At 37.6% G+C, this 22,098-nt stretch overlaps 1 protein-coding gene across 2 annotated transcripts in view; it reads left to right on the top strand.

Annotated features, from left to right (window-relative positions):
- Ccdc178 (coiled-coil domain containing 178) overlaps positions 1-22,098 on the top strand; it is a 358,443-nt gene that overhangs the window by 91,513 nt on the left and 244,832 nt on the right. For both annotated transcript variants that reach the window (XM_021214517.1, XM_021214519.1), the window contains 2 exons: positions 12,952-13,047; positions 13,196-13,332. In XM_021214517.1, the coding sequence (XP_021070176.1) occupies positions 12,952-13,047; positions 13,196-13,332 (233 nt within the window). The remainder of the gene's footprint in view (positions 1-12,951; positions 13,048-13,195; positions 13,333-22,098) is intronic.

Here is a 22,098-nt window from a genome sequence, read left to right as displayed (position 1 = left end):
ATGAAGAATTTAGTTGGAATTTTGATGGGCATTACAATAAATCTGTAGATTGCTTTAGGCAAGATGGCCATTTTTACTATATTAATCCTACCAGTCCATGAGCATGGGAGACTTTCCATCTTCTGAGGTCTTCTTTAACTTCTTTCTTCAGAGACTTGAAATTCTTGTCATATAGCTCTATCACTTATTTGATTAGAGTCACAACAAGATATTTTATATTGTTTGTGACTATTGTTGGAGGGAATTTCTCTAATTTTCCTCTCAGCCTGTTTATCCTTTGATTAGAGGAAGATTACTGATTTGTTTGAGTCAAATTTATATCAGGCAACTTTGCTGGAGTAGTTTATCAGATATAAGTTCTCTTGGTGGAGCTTCTGGGATCATATAAGTATACTATCATATCATCTGTAAAATAGTGATATTTTGACTTCTTCCTTTCCAATTTGTATTACTTTGATTGTCTAATTGTTCTAGCTAGAACTTCAGGTACTATATAGAATAGATAGTGAAAAAGAGAGGAACCAGTGTCTAGTCCCTGATTTTAGTGGGATTGCTTCAAGTTTCTCAACACTGTGTTTAATATTGGCTACTGGCTTGCTATATATTGCTTTTCCTATATTTAGGTATGGGCCTTGAATTCCTGATCTTTCCTAGACTTTTATTATGAAGGTGCATTGAAAATGCATTTTCAGCATCTAATGAAATGATCATGTGGTTTTTTTTTTCTTTGAGTTTGTTTATGTAGTGGATTACATTCATGGATTGCCATATATTGAACCATTACTGCATCCCTGGGATGAAGTCTACTTGATCATGATGGATGATCGTTTTGATGTCTTCTTGGATGCAGCTTGTGAGAATTTGATTGATTATTTTTGCATTGATATTCATAATGTTCTGAAGTTCTCTTTCTTTATTGGGTCTTTGAGTGGTTTAGATGTGAGAGTAATTGTGACTTCATAGATCCAATTGGGTATAGTACCTTCTGTTTCTTTTTTGTGGAATCGGTATAGGAGAATTGGAATTAGGTCTTCTTTGAAGGTCTGATAGAACTCTGCACAAAACCCAACTGGTCCTGTGTTATTTTGTTTGTTTGTTTGTTTTTGTTTTTTGGTTCAGAAACTATTAATGACAGTTAATATTTCTTTAGGGGATATGGGTCTGTTTATATTGTTAATCTGATCCTGATTTAACTTTGTATCTGTATTTAACCTAGTATCTGTCTAGAAAATTTTCCATTTCATTCAGGTTTTCCAGATTTGTTGAGTACAGGCTTTTGTAATAGTATTTGATGATTTTTTTGGATTTCCTCGGTTTCTGTTGTTATGTCTTCCTTTTCATTTCTGATCTTTTTAATTAGGATACTGTCTCTATGCCCTCTGGTTAGTCTGGCTAAGGGTTTATCTATCTTGTTGATTTTTCTCTAAGAACCAGCTCGTAGTTTGGTTGATTCTTTCTGTAGTTCTTTTTGTTTCAACTTGTTTGGTTTCTTCCCTGAGTGTTTATTTCATGCTGTCTTCTCCTCTAGGATGTATTTGCTTTTTTGGTTGTTGTTCTAGAGCTTCCACCTGTGCTCTCAATCTGCTAGTGTATGTTCTCTCCAGTTTCTTTTTGAAGACACTCAGAACTATGAGTTTTTCTATTACCACTGCTTTCATTGTATCCCTTACTGCTTTTATTGTGTCCCATAAGTTTGGGTATGTTGTGGTTTCATTTTCATTAAACTCTAAAAAGTCTTTAATTTCTTTCTTTATTTCTTCCTTTTCCAAGCTATCATTGAGTAGAGTTTGTTCAACTTCCACGTGTATGTGGGCTTTCTACTATTTATTGTTATTGAAGACTAGCTATAGTCTTTAGTGATCTAATAGGATGCATGGGATTATTTCAACCTTCTTTTATCTGTTGAGGTCAGCTTCGTGACAAAATATATGGTCAGTTTTGAAGAAGGTAACATGATGAGCTGAGAAGAAGATATATTCTTTTGTTTTAGGATAAAATTTCCTGTAGATTCCTGTTAAAACCATTTGGCTTATGACTTCTGTTAGTTTCATTGTGTCTCTGTTTAGTTTCTGGTTCCATGATCTGTCCATTGATGAGAGTGGTGTGTTGAAGTCTTCCACTATTATTGTTGGAAGATCAATGTGTGCTTTGAGATTTAGTAAAGTTCCTTTTATGAATGTTGATGCCCTTGCATTAGGAACATAGTTGTTCATAATTGAGAGTTCTTCTTGGTAGATTTTTTCCTTTGATGAATATGAAGTGTCCTTTCTTATCTTTTTTGATAACTTTAGGTTGAAAGTGGATTTTATTCAATATTACAATGGCTACTCCAGTTTGTTTCTTGGGGCCATTTGCTTGGATAATTGTTTCCCAGCCTTTTACTCTGAGGTAGTGTCTGTCTTTGTCATTGAAGTGGATTTCCTGTATGCAGCAAAATGTTTGGTCCTGTATATATATCCAGTCTGTTAGTCTATGTTTTTTAATTGAGGAATTGAGTCCATTGTTATTAATAGATTTTAAGGAAAATGATTGTTACTTCCTGTAATTTTTGTTGTTAGAAGTAGAATTATGTTTTTGTGGCTATCTCCTTTTTGGCTTGTTAAAATGAGATTATTTTGTTGCTTTTACTAGGGTGGAGTTTCCTCCTTGTTTTGGAGTTTTCCCTTTATTATCCTTTGAAGGGCTGGATTTGTGGAGATTCTGTCTTCTCCTTATATCCTGGATTTCCTGGATGTTTTAGGTTAGGAGCTTTTTGTATTTTGAATTTTCTTTGACTTTTGTGTCAATGTTTTCTATGATATCTTCTGTGCCTGTGATTCTCTCTTCTATTTCTTGTATTCTGTTGGTGATGCTTGCATCTATATCTCCTGATATCATTCCTAGGTTTTCTATCGCCAAGGTTGCCTCCTTTTGTGATTTACTTATTGTTTCTACTTCCATTGTTAGATCCTGGATGGTTTTGTTCAATTACTTTACCTGTTTGGTTGTGTTTTCCTGAAATTCTTGATGGGATTTTTGTGTCTCCTCTTTAATGGCTTCTACCTGTTTACCTGTGTTCTTCTATATTTCTTTAAAGAAGTTATGTCCTTCTTAATATCCTCTATCAATATCATGAGATGCGATTTTTAATCCACATCTTAGTTTTCTGGTGTGTTGGGGTATCTAGTACTTGCTGTGGTGGGAGGAAGAACTAGGTTCTTATGATGCCAAATATTCTTGGTTTCTGTTGGTAAGATTCTTGCATTTTCCTTTTGCCATCTGGTTATCTCTGGTGTTAGATGGTCTTGCTGTCTCTAACTGGAGTTTGTCACTCCTGTGGGTCTGTAAGCCCGTGTCAGCACTCCTGGGAGACTTTTTCTCTCCTTGTAGAACATGTGTATAGAGGGCTCTGGAACAGCAAAAGCTCTGGGTGAAGATTGTACCCAGAAGGTTCCTGTCCCAACTGTTCCAAAGTCCTGTGTGCTCCTTGTCACCCTACTCAAGACGGTTATGAGAGAGAAAGTGTCTATCTCACCTCCAAGTCTGGGAGTAGAAGCACTACTGGGAGAACAGCTTTCTCCTAATGAGACCCATGCACAGCAGGCTGTGGAACAGCCTCAGATCCCAGGTGCAGATGGCAGACCAGAAGGATCCTGTAGCAGCTGCTTCACTATTCCTGTACCCTGTGTGTTCCTCACCGCCCCACTCCAGACAGCTATTGGAGAGAAATTGGCTATCTCACTTCCATGCCTAGGAGTGGAAGCACACCTGGGAGAACAGCTCTCTCCCGACAGGACCTGTGCACAGTGAGCTATGTAACAACCTCTTTACTGGCCCTTTATGTTGGGAATCTTTGCTCTCTTCTATACCTATTATCCTTAGGTTTGGTTTTCTCATTTTTTTCCTGGATTTCCTAGATGTTTTGCATTAGGAGCATTTTGCATTTTGCATTTTGCATTTTCTTTGACTGTTGTATCAATGTTTTCTATGGTATCTTCTACATCTGAGATTTTCTTTTCTATCTCTTGTATTGTTAGTGATAATTGTATCTATGGCTCCTGATCTTTTCCGTAGGTTTTCTATTTCCAGGGTTGTCTCCCTTTGTGATTTCCTTATTGTTTCTATTTCCATTTTTAGATGGTTTTGTTCAATTCCTTTACCTGTTTGATTGTGTTTTCCTGGAATTCTTTAAGGGATTTTTGTGTCTCCTCTTTAAGAGTTTCTACCTCTTTACCTGTGTTCTCCTGTATTTCTTTAAGAGAGTTATTTATGCCCTTTTTTAAAGTTCTCTATCAGCATCATGAGATGTGATTTTAAATCCACATCTTAGTTTTTTGGTGTGTTGGGGTATCCAGGGCATGCTGTGGTGGCAGAACTGTATTCTGATGATGCCAAGCAGCCTTGGTTTCTGTTGCTTATCTTCTTGCCCTTGCCTCTCGCCATCTGGTTATCTCTTGTGTTAGCTGGTCTTGCTGTCTCTTACTGTGACTTTTCCCTCCTGCAAGCCTGAGTGTCAGTACTCCTGGGAGACCAGTTCTCTCCAGGAAGAATATAGGTAATGAGAGCTGTGGCACAGGGTCAGCTCCAGGGTGCAGATAGAAACCAGGAGGATCTTGTCTCTGACTGTTCCTTGGTTCCTGTGTTCTGATGGCTCTGGGAGGGTTCCTCTTGGGGGAGGAATTTGAACAGAAGTGGTGATCTTACCTGTTCTCACAGATGTGTTGGTATTTCTGGGAGACTAGCTCTCTCCTGATGGTATTTGGGTATGTAGCACAGGATCAGCTCTGGGAGCTGTGGCACAGAATCAGCGCAGGGTACAGATGGAAACCTGAAGGCTTCTGTCCCAGGCCTCTCCTCAGTTCCTGTAATCTGAGGGTTCTGGGTGGGTCCCTCTGAACATCAGTGGTCGTCTTACTTGTGCTCTCAGGTTTGTCCACATTCCTAGGAGACCAGCTCTCTCCTGGTAGTATTTGTGTATGGATCAGCTCCAGGCACAGACTGAACCTGGAAGGCTCCTGGTATGTCCCTCATTTTTAAGCTGTAATTTTACTGGATACAGGATACCTATTGATATTGTTTATTTACTGCTTTCTGTTCATTGAATACATTGTCTTGCAGCATCTGGCATACACTATTCAGAATAAAGACTCAGTGTTAACCTCTGTAAGGCTTAGCTTCTCTTGTGCTACTTCAAAGATTCCTCTCATCACCTTGAACTCTTGACAGCTTTATGGTAATGTCCCACACACAGTGTTTAGCTTCATGTACATAGATTTGCCTGGAACATGTTTATATGTAGATAAATGTTTTTGTTTAGTTTTTTCTACATTTGCAAACTTTTCCACCACTGTTTGTTCCTCTATTCTTCCTGCCCACCTTCTACTCTCAATTTCCATAATTCTCTCTATAATGATCCATGTACATTGATATGTTTTATAGTGTCATAGTCATGAAGAATTCTTCACATTCATCTGTCTGTGCCTCATGCAGGATAAGCTCAGGGAACCAATCTTCAAATCTGTCCAATTTTCTTTTATCTGATTAGAAATGGAGTTATGTCCAGAGAGCAAGGTTTATTTTTTCTTAAGAAATTATATGTTTTACAGTCATTAATAGTCTCCCAACCAAAAAAAGTCCAGGACCAGATGGGTTTAGTGTGGAGTTCTATGAGACTTTCAAAGAAGACCTAATTCCAATACTCCTCAAACTATTCCACAAAAGAGAAACAGAAGGTACTCTACCCAATTCATTCTTTGAAACCACAATTACTCTGACATCTAAACCATACAAAGACCCAACAAAGAAAGAGAACATCAGACCAATTTCCCTTGTAAATATCGATGCAAAAATACTCAATAAAATTCTCATAAACTGAATCCAAGAACAAATCAGTGGCCTTTCTCAACATAAAGGATAAACAGGCTGAGAAAAAAATTAGGGAAACAACACTCTTCACAACAGACACAAATAATGTAAAACACTCTAGTGTGACTCTAACCAAGCAAGTGAAAGATCTGTATGATAAGAACTTCAAGTCTCTGAAGAAAGAAATCGAACAAGATCTGATAAGATGGAAAGATCTCCCATGCTCTTGGATTGGCAGGATTAGTATAGTAAAAATGACTATTGTGCCAATAGCAATCTACAGATTTAATGCAATACCCATCCAAATTCCAACTCAATTCTTCACAGAGTTCTAAAGGGCAATTTGCAAATTCATCTGAAATAACAAAAAACCTGGGATAGCAAAAACTATTCTCAACAATAAATAAAAGAACCTCTCTGGTGAAATAACCATTCCCGACCTCAAGCTGTACTGCAGAGTAATTGTGATAAAAAGTGCATCCATTGGATGGAGCACAATGTCCCCAATGAGGGAGATAGAGTAGGGGTTTGCAGCCCCATAGGAGGAACAATATGGACTAACCAGTAATCCCAAAGCTCCCTGGGACTAAACCACAAATCAAAGAAAACACATGGTGGGACTCACTGCTCTAGCTGCATATGTAGTAGAGGATGGTCTAGTTGGTCATCAATGGAAAGAGAAGCCCTTGGTCATGTGAAGGTTCTATGCCCCAGTGTGGAGGAATGACAGATACAGGAAGCAGGAGTTGGTGGGTTGGTGAGCAGGGGGAGGGGGAAGGGATAGGGTATTTTAGGAAGGGAAACTAGGAAAGGGGATAACATTTGAAATGTAAATAAAGGAAATATCTAATAAAAAACTTGGGAAATAAAGAAATTTTATGTTTCAATTGTAAATTTTCTATTTAAGTTTTCTTATAGAATTTCTGCCAACTTACTAATCTTGTCTTTGTGTTGACACATCATTTTAATTTACTTTTTAATTTTCATCTTACTTTTTCAGCATTCTTAAAATAGTATATCTCTAATTTCTTTGGAATAAAGCTTTTAATGAATCCTGATTTCCTTCTGTCTATTTATAATTCTTTTTTGAATACCAGCTTCAGGATTTCATCCTCTTACTGGCCAATATTCACCCAGACATTTGTAGAAACAGAGATAAACTAGAAACAGGCAAATTACTACAGACAGCTAATTCTTACAAAAGGACTAATTATTTCCATACCTGCTGCCTTCCAGAATTTCAGAGAGGGAGGGAGAGAGAGAGAGAGAGAGAGAGAGACAGACAGACAGACAGACATACGTACATACATACATTATACACACCCACACCCACACCCATATATATATATATATATATATATATATATATATATATATATATATATATATAACAGAATTATGTATTTCTCTCTTATGCCATTTTAATTTCATTGATGTCCTTTGTAAAGATTTCTAAGACACTTGACTTAATTTTACAATGGTTCATGGTCTCATTTTTTCCCTTCATTTCTTTTTATTGTATCTTTTGACACACACTCTAAACTGCCTTGTCAAATACATCAACAGATCTTTGGTTTTACTTGACAAGGTGACATTCTCTTTCAGCTCTCAACTCTCTCCCTAAATTTATCACCAGTCACTCCAATGATTTGTTTTTATTTGAGCTTGTATTATTTATCTGTCTGGAACTTATAGCTGTTACAATGTGAGTTTGAGGAATAATGGTAGAGAAACCACTTTGCACTTTTTTAAAAGATGCCATTTTATTATAGCCAGGTTAATTTATTTCTCATTGAGTTATGATAGCACTTTTGAAAATGTTAGTTCAGAACAATTAGGCATGTAGATTTCCATACCATGATTATTCAATGCACTTACAAACACTACTCTGAAAGGGTGCTTACTTCCAAGCCCCCATGTTCATCTCATATGCACCTGTAAATCAGATCCCATGGGGTTCTGACCTCTGTTGGCTCCTGCACATGTGTGTTGCATATAAACTCATGCCATTACCTATACATACCCATAAAATGGTTTAAGTAGATTTGCTAAAAACACTACTTAAAAGCCAAACTTTAGTGTGTATAAAGAGATTCGAATTTTTTTTAGTATGTTTTTACACTAATTTAGGAAAATCAGCAGAGCATTCCACTAAGAATTGCTGTCGCATGCCTTTTTTTCTTGTACGACTTAATGAAGGCTTTACATAATAATTTGTGTTGGTCTGAGGTCTCCCTTTTTTTTTTTCACTTTAATTTCAAATGGTATGTATCTTAACAAATCCTGTATAGCATTCCTAGTATCTTAAAAAAGCAATTTGTCACTTTTATAAATAAAACTAATTGATATTATCCTTCCACCCAGATCTTTAGTGTTATTTTAGATAAATTATTCTGTTTATGTTAATCTAATCTTATGAACTTGATAATGCATTATCTCTTTTCATTATTATTATTATTTTCTTTATTTACAGTTATTTACAGTTCAAATGCTATCCCGAAAGTTCCCCATACCTTTCCCCCCCCCCCGCCCCTGCTCCCCTACCCACCCACTCCCATTTCTTGGCCCTGGCCTTCCCCTGTGCTGAGTCATATAAAGTTTGCAAGACCAAGGGGCCTCTCTTCCCAGTGATGGCCAATTAGGCCATCTTCTGCTACATATGCAGCGAGAGACACGAGCTCAGGGGGTACTGGTTAGTTCATATTGTTGTTCCACCTGCAGGGTTGCAGCCGCCTTCAGCTCCTTGGGTACTTTCTCTAGCTCCTCCATTGGGGGCCCTGTGTTCCATCCAATAGCTGACTGTGAGCATCCACTTCTGTGTTTGCCAGGCACTGGAATAGCCTCACAAGAGGCCACTATATCAGGGTCCCTACAGCAGAATCTTGCTGGCATGTGCATTAGTATCTGGGTTTGGTGGCTGATGATGGAATGGATCCCTGGATGGGGTAGTCTCTGGATGGTCCATCCTTTCATCTTAGCTCTAAATTTTGTCTCTGTACTTATATCTTTTCATGGGTATTTTGTTCCTTATTCTAAGGAGGAATGAAGTATCCACACGATGGTTGTCCTTCTTGGTTTTCTTGTGTTTTGCAAAATGTATCTTTGCATTATCTCTTAAATATCAATAATATCATGTAAATACTTGGATTCATTCTACAAGGAACATCCAAAGTTTATTTTATATTGGCCATCTACTGTTGGACAGGTAGCCTAACCTTAAGTGTAGTTAGCTTCCACTCCTAGAAGACTCTGATTTTTTATTTTTAAGTAATTACCAATTGGAGATTGGATCTAGGTTAGCGATGGGTCATGTGTCCTATTTCCTTTGATACCATCTGATGCAGACTCTTGTGGGCCCTGTGCATGTTGCCTCAGTCTATGGCAGTTCATATGTGTATCAATCCTATTGATTTAAAGGGCCTTCTTTCCTTGGTGTCTAGCATTCCCTCTAGCTCTTACATTCTTTCTGGATCCATATATTCAGGGTTACCTGTGTCCCGAGGGAAGGAGGGAAGGTTGGATAATAGATCCCACCTAAGGAGTAAATGTTCCAATGTCTCTGATTCTCTTCATGAGATCTGACTGTGGATCTCTGTATTTCTTTCTATCTGATACAGGAAGATGAGTGTTCTCCTTACTCCACACCCTTGCCAGCATGAAATATCACTTGTTTTATTGATCTAAGACAGTCTTAGGATGTATGATGAAATCTCAAAGTACTTTACTTGATGACTTAGGATATTGAAGGTTTCTTTAAGTGTTTGTCAGCCATTCAAGTTTGCATGATTGGTAATTTTCTGTTTAGATCTGTACCTTACTTTTTAAGTGGGTTATTTGTTTTCTTGATATCTGTTTTTTTTTTTTTTTGAGTTCTTTATGTTTGTGATCTTAGTGCCTGTGCTATTACTATTCTGTACAGAAAGTCTTTTCTTGTGGCAATGAGTTTCAAGATATTCCCTACTTTCTTAGATTTTTGTTTGCAAGTATTTTATTGTGTATTTTCTCATTAAGTGAAATTGATCTTTAATTCTCTTTTTCTCTTGGGTCCTTGTATGGCTTGGATATGAGGGTAACTCTGGCCTCATAAAAAGAACTGGGTAACATTCCTTCTGTTTCTACTTTTGGAATAATTTGGGGAGTATTGACAGTAACTCTTCTTTGAAATTTTGATAAAATTCTGAGGTAAAACCACCTTGTTATGTGCTTTTTGACTGCAAGAATTTTTATTATTGCCTCTATCTTACTAGGACTTATAGGTCTATTTAACTAATTTTTATCTAATTTTAATTACACTTATTTCATTTTAGTCAATTCATTTGGAAAATGATATAGACTAATAAAATTATATACTTCCTTTAGATTTTTCCAATTTGGTTGAGTAAGGATTTGAAATTATGTCCTTATATTTCTCTCAATTTCCTTTATCTCTGTTGTTGTGTCCCCTTTTCATTTCTAACTTTATTAATTTTAATATTCTCGCTGCCATTTGGACACAGGTTTGTTAATTTTATTGATTTTCTCAAGGAACCCAGATTTTGTTTCATTGATTCTTTGCTTACTTTTCTGTTGTTATTTCTTTGTTCATATTTAATTGATTTCAGACTTGAGTTTAATTATTTCTAGTCCTCTACTCCTTCTGGATGTGGTATCTTCTGGATGTGATATCTTTTCGTTGTTGTTACTAATATGACATGTTTCCATTTTCTTTTATGTAGGAACTTAGTGTTATAAATTTCCCTGTTATAAATAACTTCCTTGTATCCCAAAAGTTTGGGTATTCTGCATATTCATTTTTATTCAAATATAGGAAGTCTTTGATTCTTTCTTATTTCTGCCTTGACCTATTTTTCATTCAGTAGGGAGTTGTTCAGTTTCCATGAGTGCTTAAGCTTTCTCTTGGCTCTCTGCTGTTGCTAACTAGCTTTGATCCATGGTGGTATGATAGAATGAGGGGGTTGTTTAAATTTTCTTGTTTCTATTTAGACTTGCTTTGTATGTAAATATATGGTCAATTTTGTAGAAAGTTTCGTGAAGTTCTGAGAAGAAAGTATAGTCTTTCGTGCTTGGGCGAACTGTTCTATAAATATCTATTAGTTCTATTTGGTTCATTATGCCAGTTAACTTCTGCACTTCTCTCTTTAGTTTTTGTCTTGATGACATGTCTATATCAGTGTGTGAGGATTAATACATGATTTAAGCTGTAGTGGTGTCTCTTTTACTAACTTAGCTCTCCTTGTATTTGGTGAATAGATGTTAAGAACAGCAGTGTCCTCTTGGTGGGTCTTTATTTTGATGAGTATGTAGTGCCCATCCCTACATCTTCTGATTAGTTTTGGTTTGAAGTCTATTTTATTAGATAATAAAATGACTACACTACCTTGCTCCTTAGGTCCATTTCCTTGGAATATCTTTTTCTATCCTTATATTCTGTAGTGATATCAGTCATTGATGTTAGGGTATGTTTCTTGCATGCAGCTGAAGGACAGATCCTGTTTTCAGATTCACTCTGTTTATTCTATGTCTCTTTATTAGAGAATCGAGGCCATTGACATTGAGAAATGTCAGCAAAACATATTTGTTGATTCCTGTTATTTTGGCTTTTTGTTATTGTTATTGTTGTGGTGGTGGTGGTAGTGCTGCTGCTGCTGCTGCTGGGTTCTGGGCTATGGTTGAGTTATATTATCTTTGTTGTCATTGTGATTTTACAGTTATGTATATGCACCTAGACTTGAAACTATTGGAATTCTAGGCGCTGGTATTTCTTCTTGTCTTTGTTGAATTAGTGTTTTTTCCTTGGTTTCTGTTGCTCTCTCTGATTCTTAGGAGATTGTGGTGGCAGTGGGTTTTCTGGTAGGGAATTTTTCTGAGAACATGATAGCTGTAGCCATGTGGGTTCCAGACAAAATATGTTTCTAAGTATTGGGAACAGACATTTAGAAATGAGGATGATCTGGTGTGGTGATGATGAGAGATTCTACAGGAGGCAAATAAACAGAGTGCTCTGCCGGTTCCTCAGATTAGTTTAGTTAGGAATGGGGGCCAAGAGTAAGACGAGGCCACAATGGGTAGTCTGCTACATAGCTGGGGCTTAAACTGGGCAATTGGCTTTGGAGGAACAGAGGGAGCATGGAAATTTGAAGCTCGCCTACATTCTTTGCAGGCCTACTAGTTTCTCTGTCAGGTTTGGCAGGCAGGTTTCTAGGGGATGCTCGGTAGTGTGGGAGTCTAGGATGAAGAGTTAAGTTATGAGGGAAGGTTTGAAAGGAAGATCTGTGTGATTTGCTGGGCTTGGACATAGGAGCTGCACAGCTGATGTCTGCTACAGGGTTGAGGACGAGTCTGGGGCATGAGGTTTGGAAGAACAGAAGGGTACATGATGATCTGCAGTTATTCTACCCGCTTCCCTGGCTGGAGTTCAAGTTTATTTTTAAGATATATTTTTGAATTATATGCATATCTTGGGGGTATGTATGCCTCATGTGAACAGGTATCCATGGAGGCCAGAAGAAAGTGTAGGATTCTCCAGAGCAGGAATTAGAGATGGTTGTGAACCATCAGATGTAGGCATTAGAACCTGAACTTGGGTCATCTGCTAGAGCCATTTCTTCAGCACCTATATGCAATTTTTCGAATTCAGTATTAAACAAAATTGTTGAAATGTCTTCTCCATTACTTATATTTAAGTTTTATTTTCTGGTTTCAAACCTATGGGGGAAATGTGAAACCATAAGAACTAAGTAGCAGATTTATCAAATGGATATTTTGTAAAGTATGCATGTATGTTATTTCTCTCCTTTTGCTTGTCAATGTAATGAGTTATGATTCAAAGTTTCCCGGTGTTTTCCCATTCTGTGACTAAAGCAATTCTATTTTGTCATGATTATTCATCTGAATATTAGAAACACTGGGCTTGATTTATATCTGATTTGCTATGTTTTATCAGGATCCTATATCAGATTTTAAAATGACAGAAGCATGCCCTATTATTTTATACTCTGTTAGTCAGTGTTTACTATGGAAACTGCATAAAGTAAAATGCAATTCCTTTCTTATTTGTATAAATAAAGGAAATCTCCTCAATTCAGTTATTTTCTGTGCTTTTTCTAGGTAGATGATTCGAAAAAACTGTTTGATCAATATTGCTGGAGACAAAGAAAATATGAAAAGGAGTACCTGGAAGCACTTACTAATTTTTATTCTTCAGTAAGTGGGATGTTCCCTTTCTCCCCACAAAACACCATGTCCTGTACTTAATGATTAAGTTGAGCACTTAAAACTAATTTTATTAACATAAAAAATAAATTTCAATTTCCAAGGATTTTAAACTAGCTCTTGTCTTTTTTTTATCAAGAAAAAAACATGGGATATTGAGCTTTCTAATGTTTCAAAAGATGCCAAAGATCTTACAACAGTATATGGGGCACAGTCAGAAGAAAACAAAAGGATTCAATCTGAAATTGAAAACGTAACGAGTAACATTGGAGAAAGGTAATTCCGGTGTTTGTTTGTTATTATGTAGCATCCTAATAGGTGATATGCAATAAGCCCCCCTAGCACGAGTCCCTGAGGTCATATGATAGTATTCATGCTTAATAGTAGCTTAATTTACTTGAGTCTATTCCAAAGGTTCCCCTGTGAACATCCAGGACACAGTCAGCAAAAGTCCCTTTGATATATCATCAAGAGGCCAAGGATAACTTTGAACTTAAAATATGTGTGGAGAAGCTCTTCCCCTCTTCCAACCCTCCCTCATCTCTCCCCTGTAGTTACTAGCTGGGTTTCTTGGCTTAGAGACTGAATTCTTCCTTATGCCACTTTCTATCGCAACTCTCATATTTAAATTTCAACAAAGATTGCTCCACACTCCGAGAGTCCTTTAATTGTCTACAGGCCCAAACGATCAGATTTTAGGTGCATGCTCATTGACTTCTGAGGGTAGGTGACATGCTGTTATATATTTCTTCTCTAGCCATTATCTGTATTGAGAAAACTATGGGTGCTTTCTCTTTTCTAATAGAAGGATCATCAGTTAACTGTCCCATTGGCATTAATTTTAGAAAAGGAACCACTCTCTTCACATACCCATAAGCCCTCTTGACGAGGTCATGTTCTGTTTGCTGTATTATGCTGTATCATGTTTACTTCTATGATTTAGCTCAACTTAACTCAACATCCCCTTTTAGTCAAATTGACATATTTATGATATAATATATCTAGAATTTTTTTACTTCTCTCTCTGTGCAAGTATTGCTTATTGGTAGGATTCCAGTGCAGGAATGTGAACAAAATGCTGTGTATTATGTTAGTATGAGCACATGTGGGCCTCTCTCTCATGCCTTTTATCATACTTGCAACGCTATGTGGATAGGAGGTTGACATCTTTCTCCCTAATCTCCCAACAAGGGAGCTACATGGGCGATGACATTTTGTGTCTTGCCACCATACCCTTCACTGGTTGATGTAATGCCTGAAACATGTTATGTCGCTGGTTATGAACTATTGAAGGAAAGGAGGGAGGAAGATAGGAAAGGATCTGATCACAGTACTTGAGGACAATATCTAAAGTTTGTTCAAAAATATGTCGTGACGGCTTGTAAGGCCCAGCCCCAGGAGTTTCACTATGAGAAGGAATGGCACTGTTGCAGTAGCCTTGTCACTGTGAGTGTGGCTTTAAGACCCTCATCCTAGCTGCCTGGATGTCAGCCTTCCACTAGTAGTCTTCAGATGTCGAACTCTCCACTCTATCTGCATCATGCCTGCCTAGATGCTGCCATGCTCCCACCTTGTTGATGATGGACTGAACCTCTGAACCTGTAAGTTAGCACAATTAAAGACTTTATTTGGTCATGGTGTCTGTTCACAGCAGTAAAACCCTAACTAAGACGGAAGTTGGTACCAGGAGTGAGGTATTACTGTGATAGGCCTGATCATGCTTTTGTTTGGAAGAATGTGGATTTGGGGACTTAGGATTTGAAAAGAGGTGGAATGCTTTAAATAGGACTTAATGGGCTATACTAGTAGAAATATAAAAGACTGTTACTGAGAGTGATTTGAACTGTTTGAACATTGCCCAAGATAGTTCAGTGGAGAAAAATTTCAGTATGTGGCCTAGAGACTGGTTTTGTGGCATTTTGGAGAAAAACATGGCTGCTACTTTGTCATTGTCTGAAGAGTTTGCCTAAGGCTAAGGTGAAGAGATTTAGATTAATTGCTTTGAAAAAGGAAGTTCAAAACAGCCTATGAACAGGTATGAATTCTGATGTGTGGTTACTAAAGTTCACACTTATAAAGAGAATTTTAATGAAAAGGAGCAAGTTTTGAAAGGAAAAATACAAAATATATGGTTCAAATATTAAAGGGACACCAGGAAGTGAAATGGAGCTGAATTCTGTGTTCAAGGATATTAAAATGAATTAAGGGAGTAGTAACCTTGGGGCAAGATCCCACCCAAATAAATTTAGGTCCAGGCATGGAAATACACTCCTTTAATTCTGGAAGAAAAAAAAAAAACTAAGCAGATCTCTGAGTTCAAGGCCAGTCTGGGACAGAGAAAGTTCTAGGTCAAGAAAATCTTGAGTCCAGGCCTGGTGATACACAACTTTAATCCCGGGAGACAGGCATGAGGGTCTCTTGAGTTTAAGATCAATCTATAGAGCAAGTTCCAAGAAAGTTGTCGAGCTTAGAAAGAAAGAGAATCAGGAAACAGAATACTGGTAATAGAATAAGGATGGGGGATATATTCCAGCCCCAGCAAGCAGGAGAACATAGCAGCTTTGACCATGTGGCCCTGGCTTTTGAGTGAAAAATAGAAGGGACTACTGGAACAATTGATTCTGGTTAGCTAGAGCTAAGACATTAGTAATGATTAAGAAGAGACTAGCATAAAAAAATAAAAGAAGAAGAAGGAGGAGAAGGAGGAGGAGGAGGAGGAGGAGGAGGAGGAGGAGACCAACATCACTGAGGTGAAATCTGGGAAGTGGTTTCTGAGAGCACAAAGAAACTATGTTCCAGAAATAGCCAAGGTTGTGCTGTAGCTGTACTTGGTAATAGGTAAGAGTCACCCAGGTGGTACAGTTTTTGAATGCATGAGGAGTCATGAAGAGCAGCTGAGGCTTGGCACTGGAAGAGGCCATGAAAGGCTATTGGTGAAGCTGTAGCCTCAGTTGTAAGTTGATGGCCCAGGACTGAATGGGTCATGCAATGGAGTTGAGGCTTGGCACCATAACAAAAGCCTATGAGGGGCTATTGGTGAAGCCTAGATGCAGCAAAAGACCCCAGTGTATTGGAGATGACAGTACCATGAGATGATCACCAAGAATATCAGACTGGTGTGGATCAACCTGAGCTTAGAGTACTATAGGGTGCAGAGCTGGAGAAGACATTTGTTTCAGACATTGAAACAAGAAGCTGTAATATTGAAGTTGTATTGGAGACCCCAAGATGTTCGAGATGCCAGAGCCATAGACTCTCTGCTGAGAAAAGCTGCTAACAGGGATTGGAACTAGCCCAGGAGAAAGAAATTTGTTGTAGTCAACAAAGATGAAAAAGGAGTTGGAGATCTGAAAACTGCTTTGACATAAGACATGGAGATGTTGACTTAGTCAGGGTTTCTATTCCAGCACAACAATCATGACCAAGAAGCAAGTTTGAGAGGAAAGGGTTTATTCAGCTTACATTTCCACATTGCTGTTCATCACTTAAGGAAGTCAGGACTGGAACTAAAGCCAGTCAGGAAGCAGGAGCTGATGCAGAGGCCTTGGAGGGATGTTTCTTATTGGCTTGCTTCCCCTGGCTTGCTCAGCTTGCTTTTTTATAGAATCCAAGACTACCAGCCCAGGAGTAGTACCACCTACAAGGGGTCCTGCCCTCTTGATCACTAATTGAGAAAATGCCTTACAGCTGGATCTCATGGAGTGATTTCCTCACCCAAAGCTCCTTTCTCTGTGATAACTCCATTTTGTGTCAAGTTGACACAAAACCAACCAGTACAGATGTAGAGTTTGGAGTTTGCCCAGCTGATTTCCTGTCTTTCTTTGGAAATTACAGTTAAGTAATTGGATGAATCTCAGTAGACACTTTAAACTTTGGACTTTTAACAGTGTTGAGACTGCTATAGACTATGAGGACTTTTGAAGTAGGACTAATTTTATTTTGCAACATTCTGTTTAGGTATGGCCCCTAGAGACCCATATATTTGGAGAATCCTATCAGGAGGAGGGAGTGGAATGTGATGGTTTGGATATTCTCAGCCCAGAAGGGCTATTAGAAGGGGTGGCTCTATTGGAGTAGCTTTGTCACTGTGGTTGTGGCTTTAAGACCCTAATCCTAGCTGCCTGGAAGACACCCTTCCACTAGCAGCCTTCAGATGAAGATGTAGAACTCTCAACTCTGCATGCATCATTCCTGCCTAGATGCTGCCGTGCTCCAACCTTAGTAATGATGAACTGAACCTCTGAATCTGTAAGCCAGCCTGTCTTAAGGTTTTACTGTTGTGAACAGACACCATGACCAAGGCAAGTCTTATTTAAAAAAGAAAAGAAAAGAAAAAACATTTACTTAGGGTTGGCTTACGGGTTCAGAGGTTCAGTCCATTATCATCAAGGTGGGAGCATGGCAGCATCCAGGCAGGCAAGGCTCAGGCAGAGCTGAGAGTTCTATGTCTTCATCCAAAGGTTGCTAGTGGAAGACTAACTTCCAGGCAACTAGGGTGAGGATATTATGCCCACACTCACAGTAATACACCTACTCCAACCTGGTCACACCAATTCCAACAAGGCCACACCTCTAAATGGTGCCACTCCACAGTCCAAGAATATACAAACCATCACACAGCCCAATTAAAAGTTGCCCTTTATAAGACTTGCCTTGGTCATAACATCTGTTCACCGAAGTAAAACCCTAACTAAGACATATGTAGTGATTGTTTTACCTTTGGAAATGACACCATAAATCTATTGGCAAAATTAATCCATAAGAGGCCAAAAAAGCTAATCATGTTTCTAGTTTATTGTCTTGGAGTTTTCATGTTTAGAGGTGGATGGGTATGTAAAGTACAACCAATACTAGATGGTTAAAATTGAGTGTAAAGGCCCACAACTTTAGAACGGATATTCTAACTATATAGAATTTCATTGAGGTGTGTAGACCACTGACCTAGCTAATTTGGGTATGTGATGCTTATTTTATTTGCAAATAATAAAGTTTGTTAAAATTAAAAAGAAGCAACCTTAAGACATGGAGGGAAAAAGCAGATACCTTAAAAGTGAGCAAGCCAGAGAGTAGACCCATCTGCAAGAGAAAATGAATATGATAGATAACAGAAATGAGCAGCCTCCAAGTCTTGGTGCTGTGTAAGGAGAAAGGTTTATTTCCTACCCACATTGTTTCATGTCATTTATTCTGAGACCCAGAGCAAATGACTGGATACCTCTGGGAGCGTTGGTTTAGAATTCCAGGGGATAGTGCATTACTGAGATGGCTGTTGCCTCTTACCGCTTCAGCAAGGGTTCAGATATCAATGCTCATATTTTATTGGATGAAGAAAGGCAAGACAAGTCTGACACTAAATTAAAACTACAACAAGATGCCATTTCACCTCAGTCAGGATAGATGCATTCAAGCAAACAAGTGATTTTACAATGAGATGGTTCAGTGGTAAAAGGTGATTTCTGTTCAAGTTCAATTCCTGGAATGCACATAAAGGTAAAAGGAGAAAATCAATTGTACCAATTCCCTCTTATAGAAGTTAGACCCTGGTGCTTTCTCTCAGCACCATAGTCCCAGAAATAAGACTCAGACTCAAAATATATTCATACACACCTTGGCCATAAGAGCCAGGCTTTTCTCTGACTAATCATAACTTATGACAACCCATTTATGTTAACCTACATTCTGCCATGTGGCTGGTTTCCTGTGTTCAGGGACCATGTGTCCATCTCATTACATCTTCCTGGCAAATCTGCCTGTGTCTCACTCTATCCCAGAATCCTTTGTGCCTCCCAGATGCCCCACTTCTATTTCCTGCCTAAGCCATAGGTGATAGGCCTTTTCATTTACAGGTGATTCATTCATACAATGCACAAAACATTCTCTCTATAATTTACTTTTTTAGTTCAATAAAAGGCTTTTTCTTTCAAATATAAATTGAATACAATTATAACAATTATGAAACCATTATGAAAACTTTCTATGTTATAATATACATTTACAGTGTTCAGCCTATAGTGTTTGGCAACTTAGACAAAGTATTTTATCATTTATCCTATCGTGGTGAGTTTAGAGTTTTGTATCTAAATCATTTTTATCCTAACTTGTATATTTTAAAAAGATTTATTTAATGTGAGTACACCATCGCTCTCTTCATACACACTAGAAAAGGGCATCAGATCCCATTAGAGATGGTTCCGAGCCAACATTTGAACTCAGGACTTCTGAAAAAGCAGTCAGTGCTCTTAACTGCTGAGCCATTTCTCCAGCCCCCCCTAACTTGTATTATTAATCTAAAAATGTTCTTAGACCTAGAACATCTCTAGCTTATAGCAACATTGTGACTATCTAATTTTCAACCCCATCAGAAACTAGATAAGGAAAAAATATGACCTCAGTATGCAGAAGTGCCAGGATGCATCTTCCAAAATTTATAGAAAAGACAGAGACTTCTGGCTGTCTGGACAGATGCCAATATATTGTTTCTGTAACATTTGGAGAATCCATCTTCAGCCTTCTGACCCAGTGTATTGACATACTTTTTGTAAAGCAGGAGTTACAAAGGACTCGCTTACTCTGGCTTCACAGAGCTTGGCAATCAACTTCCATGTGCACATTTTTTTTTTTCCTTTCTGGACAGATTTGTCTGTGGTTGAAGCTTAGGCATTTTCTTAGCCCAGTTTCTAGCTTGCCACAATTGAAGTAACTTTATATGGAGGTCTTTCATTGCTCATCATCCTCTTCCGAGTTGAATGAAGTATTGCCAGGAGTTGATGTATCTCAGTGTCAAAAAATTAAATTAATAAAATATTAACTATGTATTCTATAAGTCTCTGAAATTTTGAAAACCATCTATCTACTCATAAATAAGCAAACATTGCCTGTCTCCAGCTATATATTATAGCCTAGGACGTATAATTTTGTGATAATCTAAATTGATATCTAACATGACTGAGCTTGATTGACTGACTATTAACTTGAATTATTTAACCGTCCTAAACAGCTTGTATTAGCAGCTATTAAAAGGACTGGGGCTAAATCTAGTATATGTAAATGAGTTACATGGGCATAATAATTATACAAGAATTGAAACATACATATATTATGTTGTAACAAAATTTTCATCTTAAATTTTGTATCAATATACAAAGATTTGTGCCAATGAAAACCTTTCATCTGCTCCTGTATCCATTAAGCCTTTGGTCTCTCTTGCGGTTTGGGTTTTATCTATTGAAGCTACTTTGGTTTTGATATCTGGTTTATTAAGGTTAATCTCCTGAGCAGTGTTGTTCTGTAAATTTGATATTAAGGCATCCTAGGGCATTTCTTGGCTAGGGGCTACCTTGTTTGTCCCTTGTTGATTTACATTCATTAATCCAGTGCAAACTTTTCTACACCTTACACATATTTTACAAGGCTAGGCCTTCTGCCTTGATTTTCTTTAGAAAACAACGAAACCTTGTTTCTAGGAATGCACTGCCTATACTTTCTTTTTAAATGACCTTGTTTGTCACAAATAAAAAACATGACAGTTAGACCTCTCTTAAAGTCTTTAGGGATTATTTTTTTCTAATAAAGTTGCTTCCTTATAAATTTTTACATTCAGCCTTTCTATCGGATGTCATATAAAGTCTACCTGAGGGTGACTTCTGTCTGCTGACATCTGTTGTATAGTAATGGGATAAACTAAGGTTGGTTTTCTAATAACCTTTAGTTGACTTTTCAGATTTTCATTATATGTTGGACCAGTAGACTTTAACCTTATTTTACCTTTCTCGCTTTTATTTATAATCTTCCCTAACTTTTTGTTTAAGTCTATATAAGCCCTGTATTTTTCTTTTTCTTATATCACTACTGTCTTGGTATTTCCCTCATTTTTAATTATAAAATTTTCTTTTTCCCTTTCTTATATCTTTCTTAATATTTTGTTTAACCTGTTCTCTTAAATTCTATATCTGTTGTTCTATTTTTGTTTCCATATTGTATTTTTTTATTTTGTATCCCTAACATTTTAATATCTTCTTTATTTTGATTAATTAATATTAGCAACACCTTCTCTAAGCCTCATGAATTTTTTTCCTTAGGATCTGTTTTCAAAAAGACATAGCAAGCTAAAATGGTTTCTAGGAAAAGAATGAAATTTAATATTGCAATAATTATAAAAGGCCATGTTTTAATTTCCATGTTTTAATCTTCCATTTCCCTTGTACCATTTGGAATAGTATCATATAGAGTCCAAAATGTCTTTATAGTGTTTCCATCTTTGTGTGTTTTATCCTTTAAAAATTATCTATTTCAATATATTTATAATCTAACTATGATGTTTTATATTTAGCCCCTTTTGTTTTTAGCACAAAAGCATGACTTTTAAATAATTTCACCTGAATAGGAGCTCTAGTCTCTGAATTTAGATTCTGCTTCCCTGGTATCAGCAACTCTGCCTCATTCCTTCAGCTCACAGAGAAGATGCTTGCTTAGGCCCTTTACCTGTAACTTGGAATTACCCGATCCCAATTCCTCACCCATTCTGGGAAGTGGTAGGGTTCAATGTGTTGGGTTCTTAGGTCAGTACATGTCTGATCAGGAGGTTCCCCTTTGGTCAGGACTAGTAAGCTGTCTTTTCCCCTAAGCCCAGACCCCTTAGGTAGACTTGTTCTAAGAGAATATCAATTTACTTTTCTTCTTTTTTTTTTATTAGATATTTTCTTCATTTACATTTCAAATGCTAACCTCAAAGTCCCCTATACCCTCCCCCTGCCCTGCTACCCAACCCTGCTTCCCAAGGCTTGTATACCTCAGGCAGTGGCCTGCAAAGCTAGAGATAAGATAACCCAGTTTGGGGTTTCTCCCAAAAGCAGAGCTTTTAGTAGGGGCTTCTTTTAAAAGCTGTCTTTGGTACTGTATCTTTGTAGGCTCCTGACCCTTGGTTAGGAACCTCCTTCCCAGCCACTGCCTCTTTCACTTCCTTCCTTCCTTCCTTCCTTCCTTCCTTCCTTCCTTCCTTCCTTCCTTCCTTCCTTCCTTCCTTCCTCCCTCCCTCCCTCCCTT

The sequence above is a fragment of the Mus pahari genome, chromosome 15, assembly GCF_900095145.1.
Source record: "Mus pahari chromosome 15, PAHARI_EIJ_v1.1, whole genome shotgun sequence".
In the NCBI taxonomy this organism is placed as follows: domain Eukaryota; kingdom Metazoa; phylum Chordata; class Mammalia; order Rodentia; family Muridae; genus Mus; species Mus pahari.
This window is presented reverse-complemented; position numbering and strand designations above follow the sequence as displayed.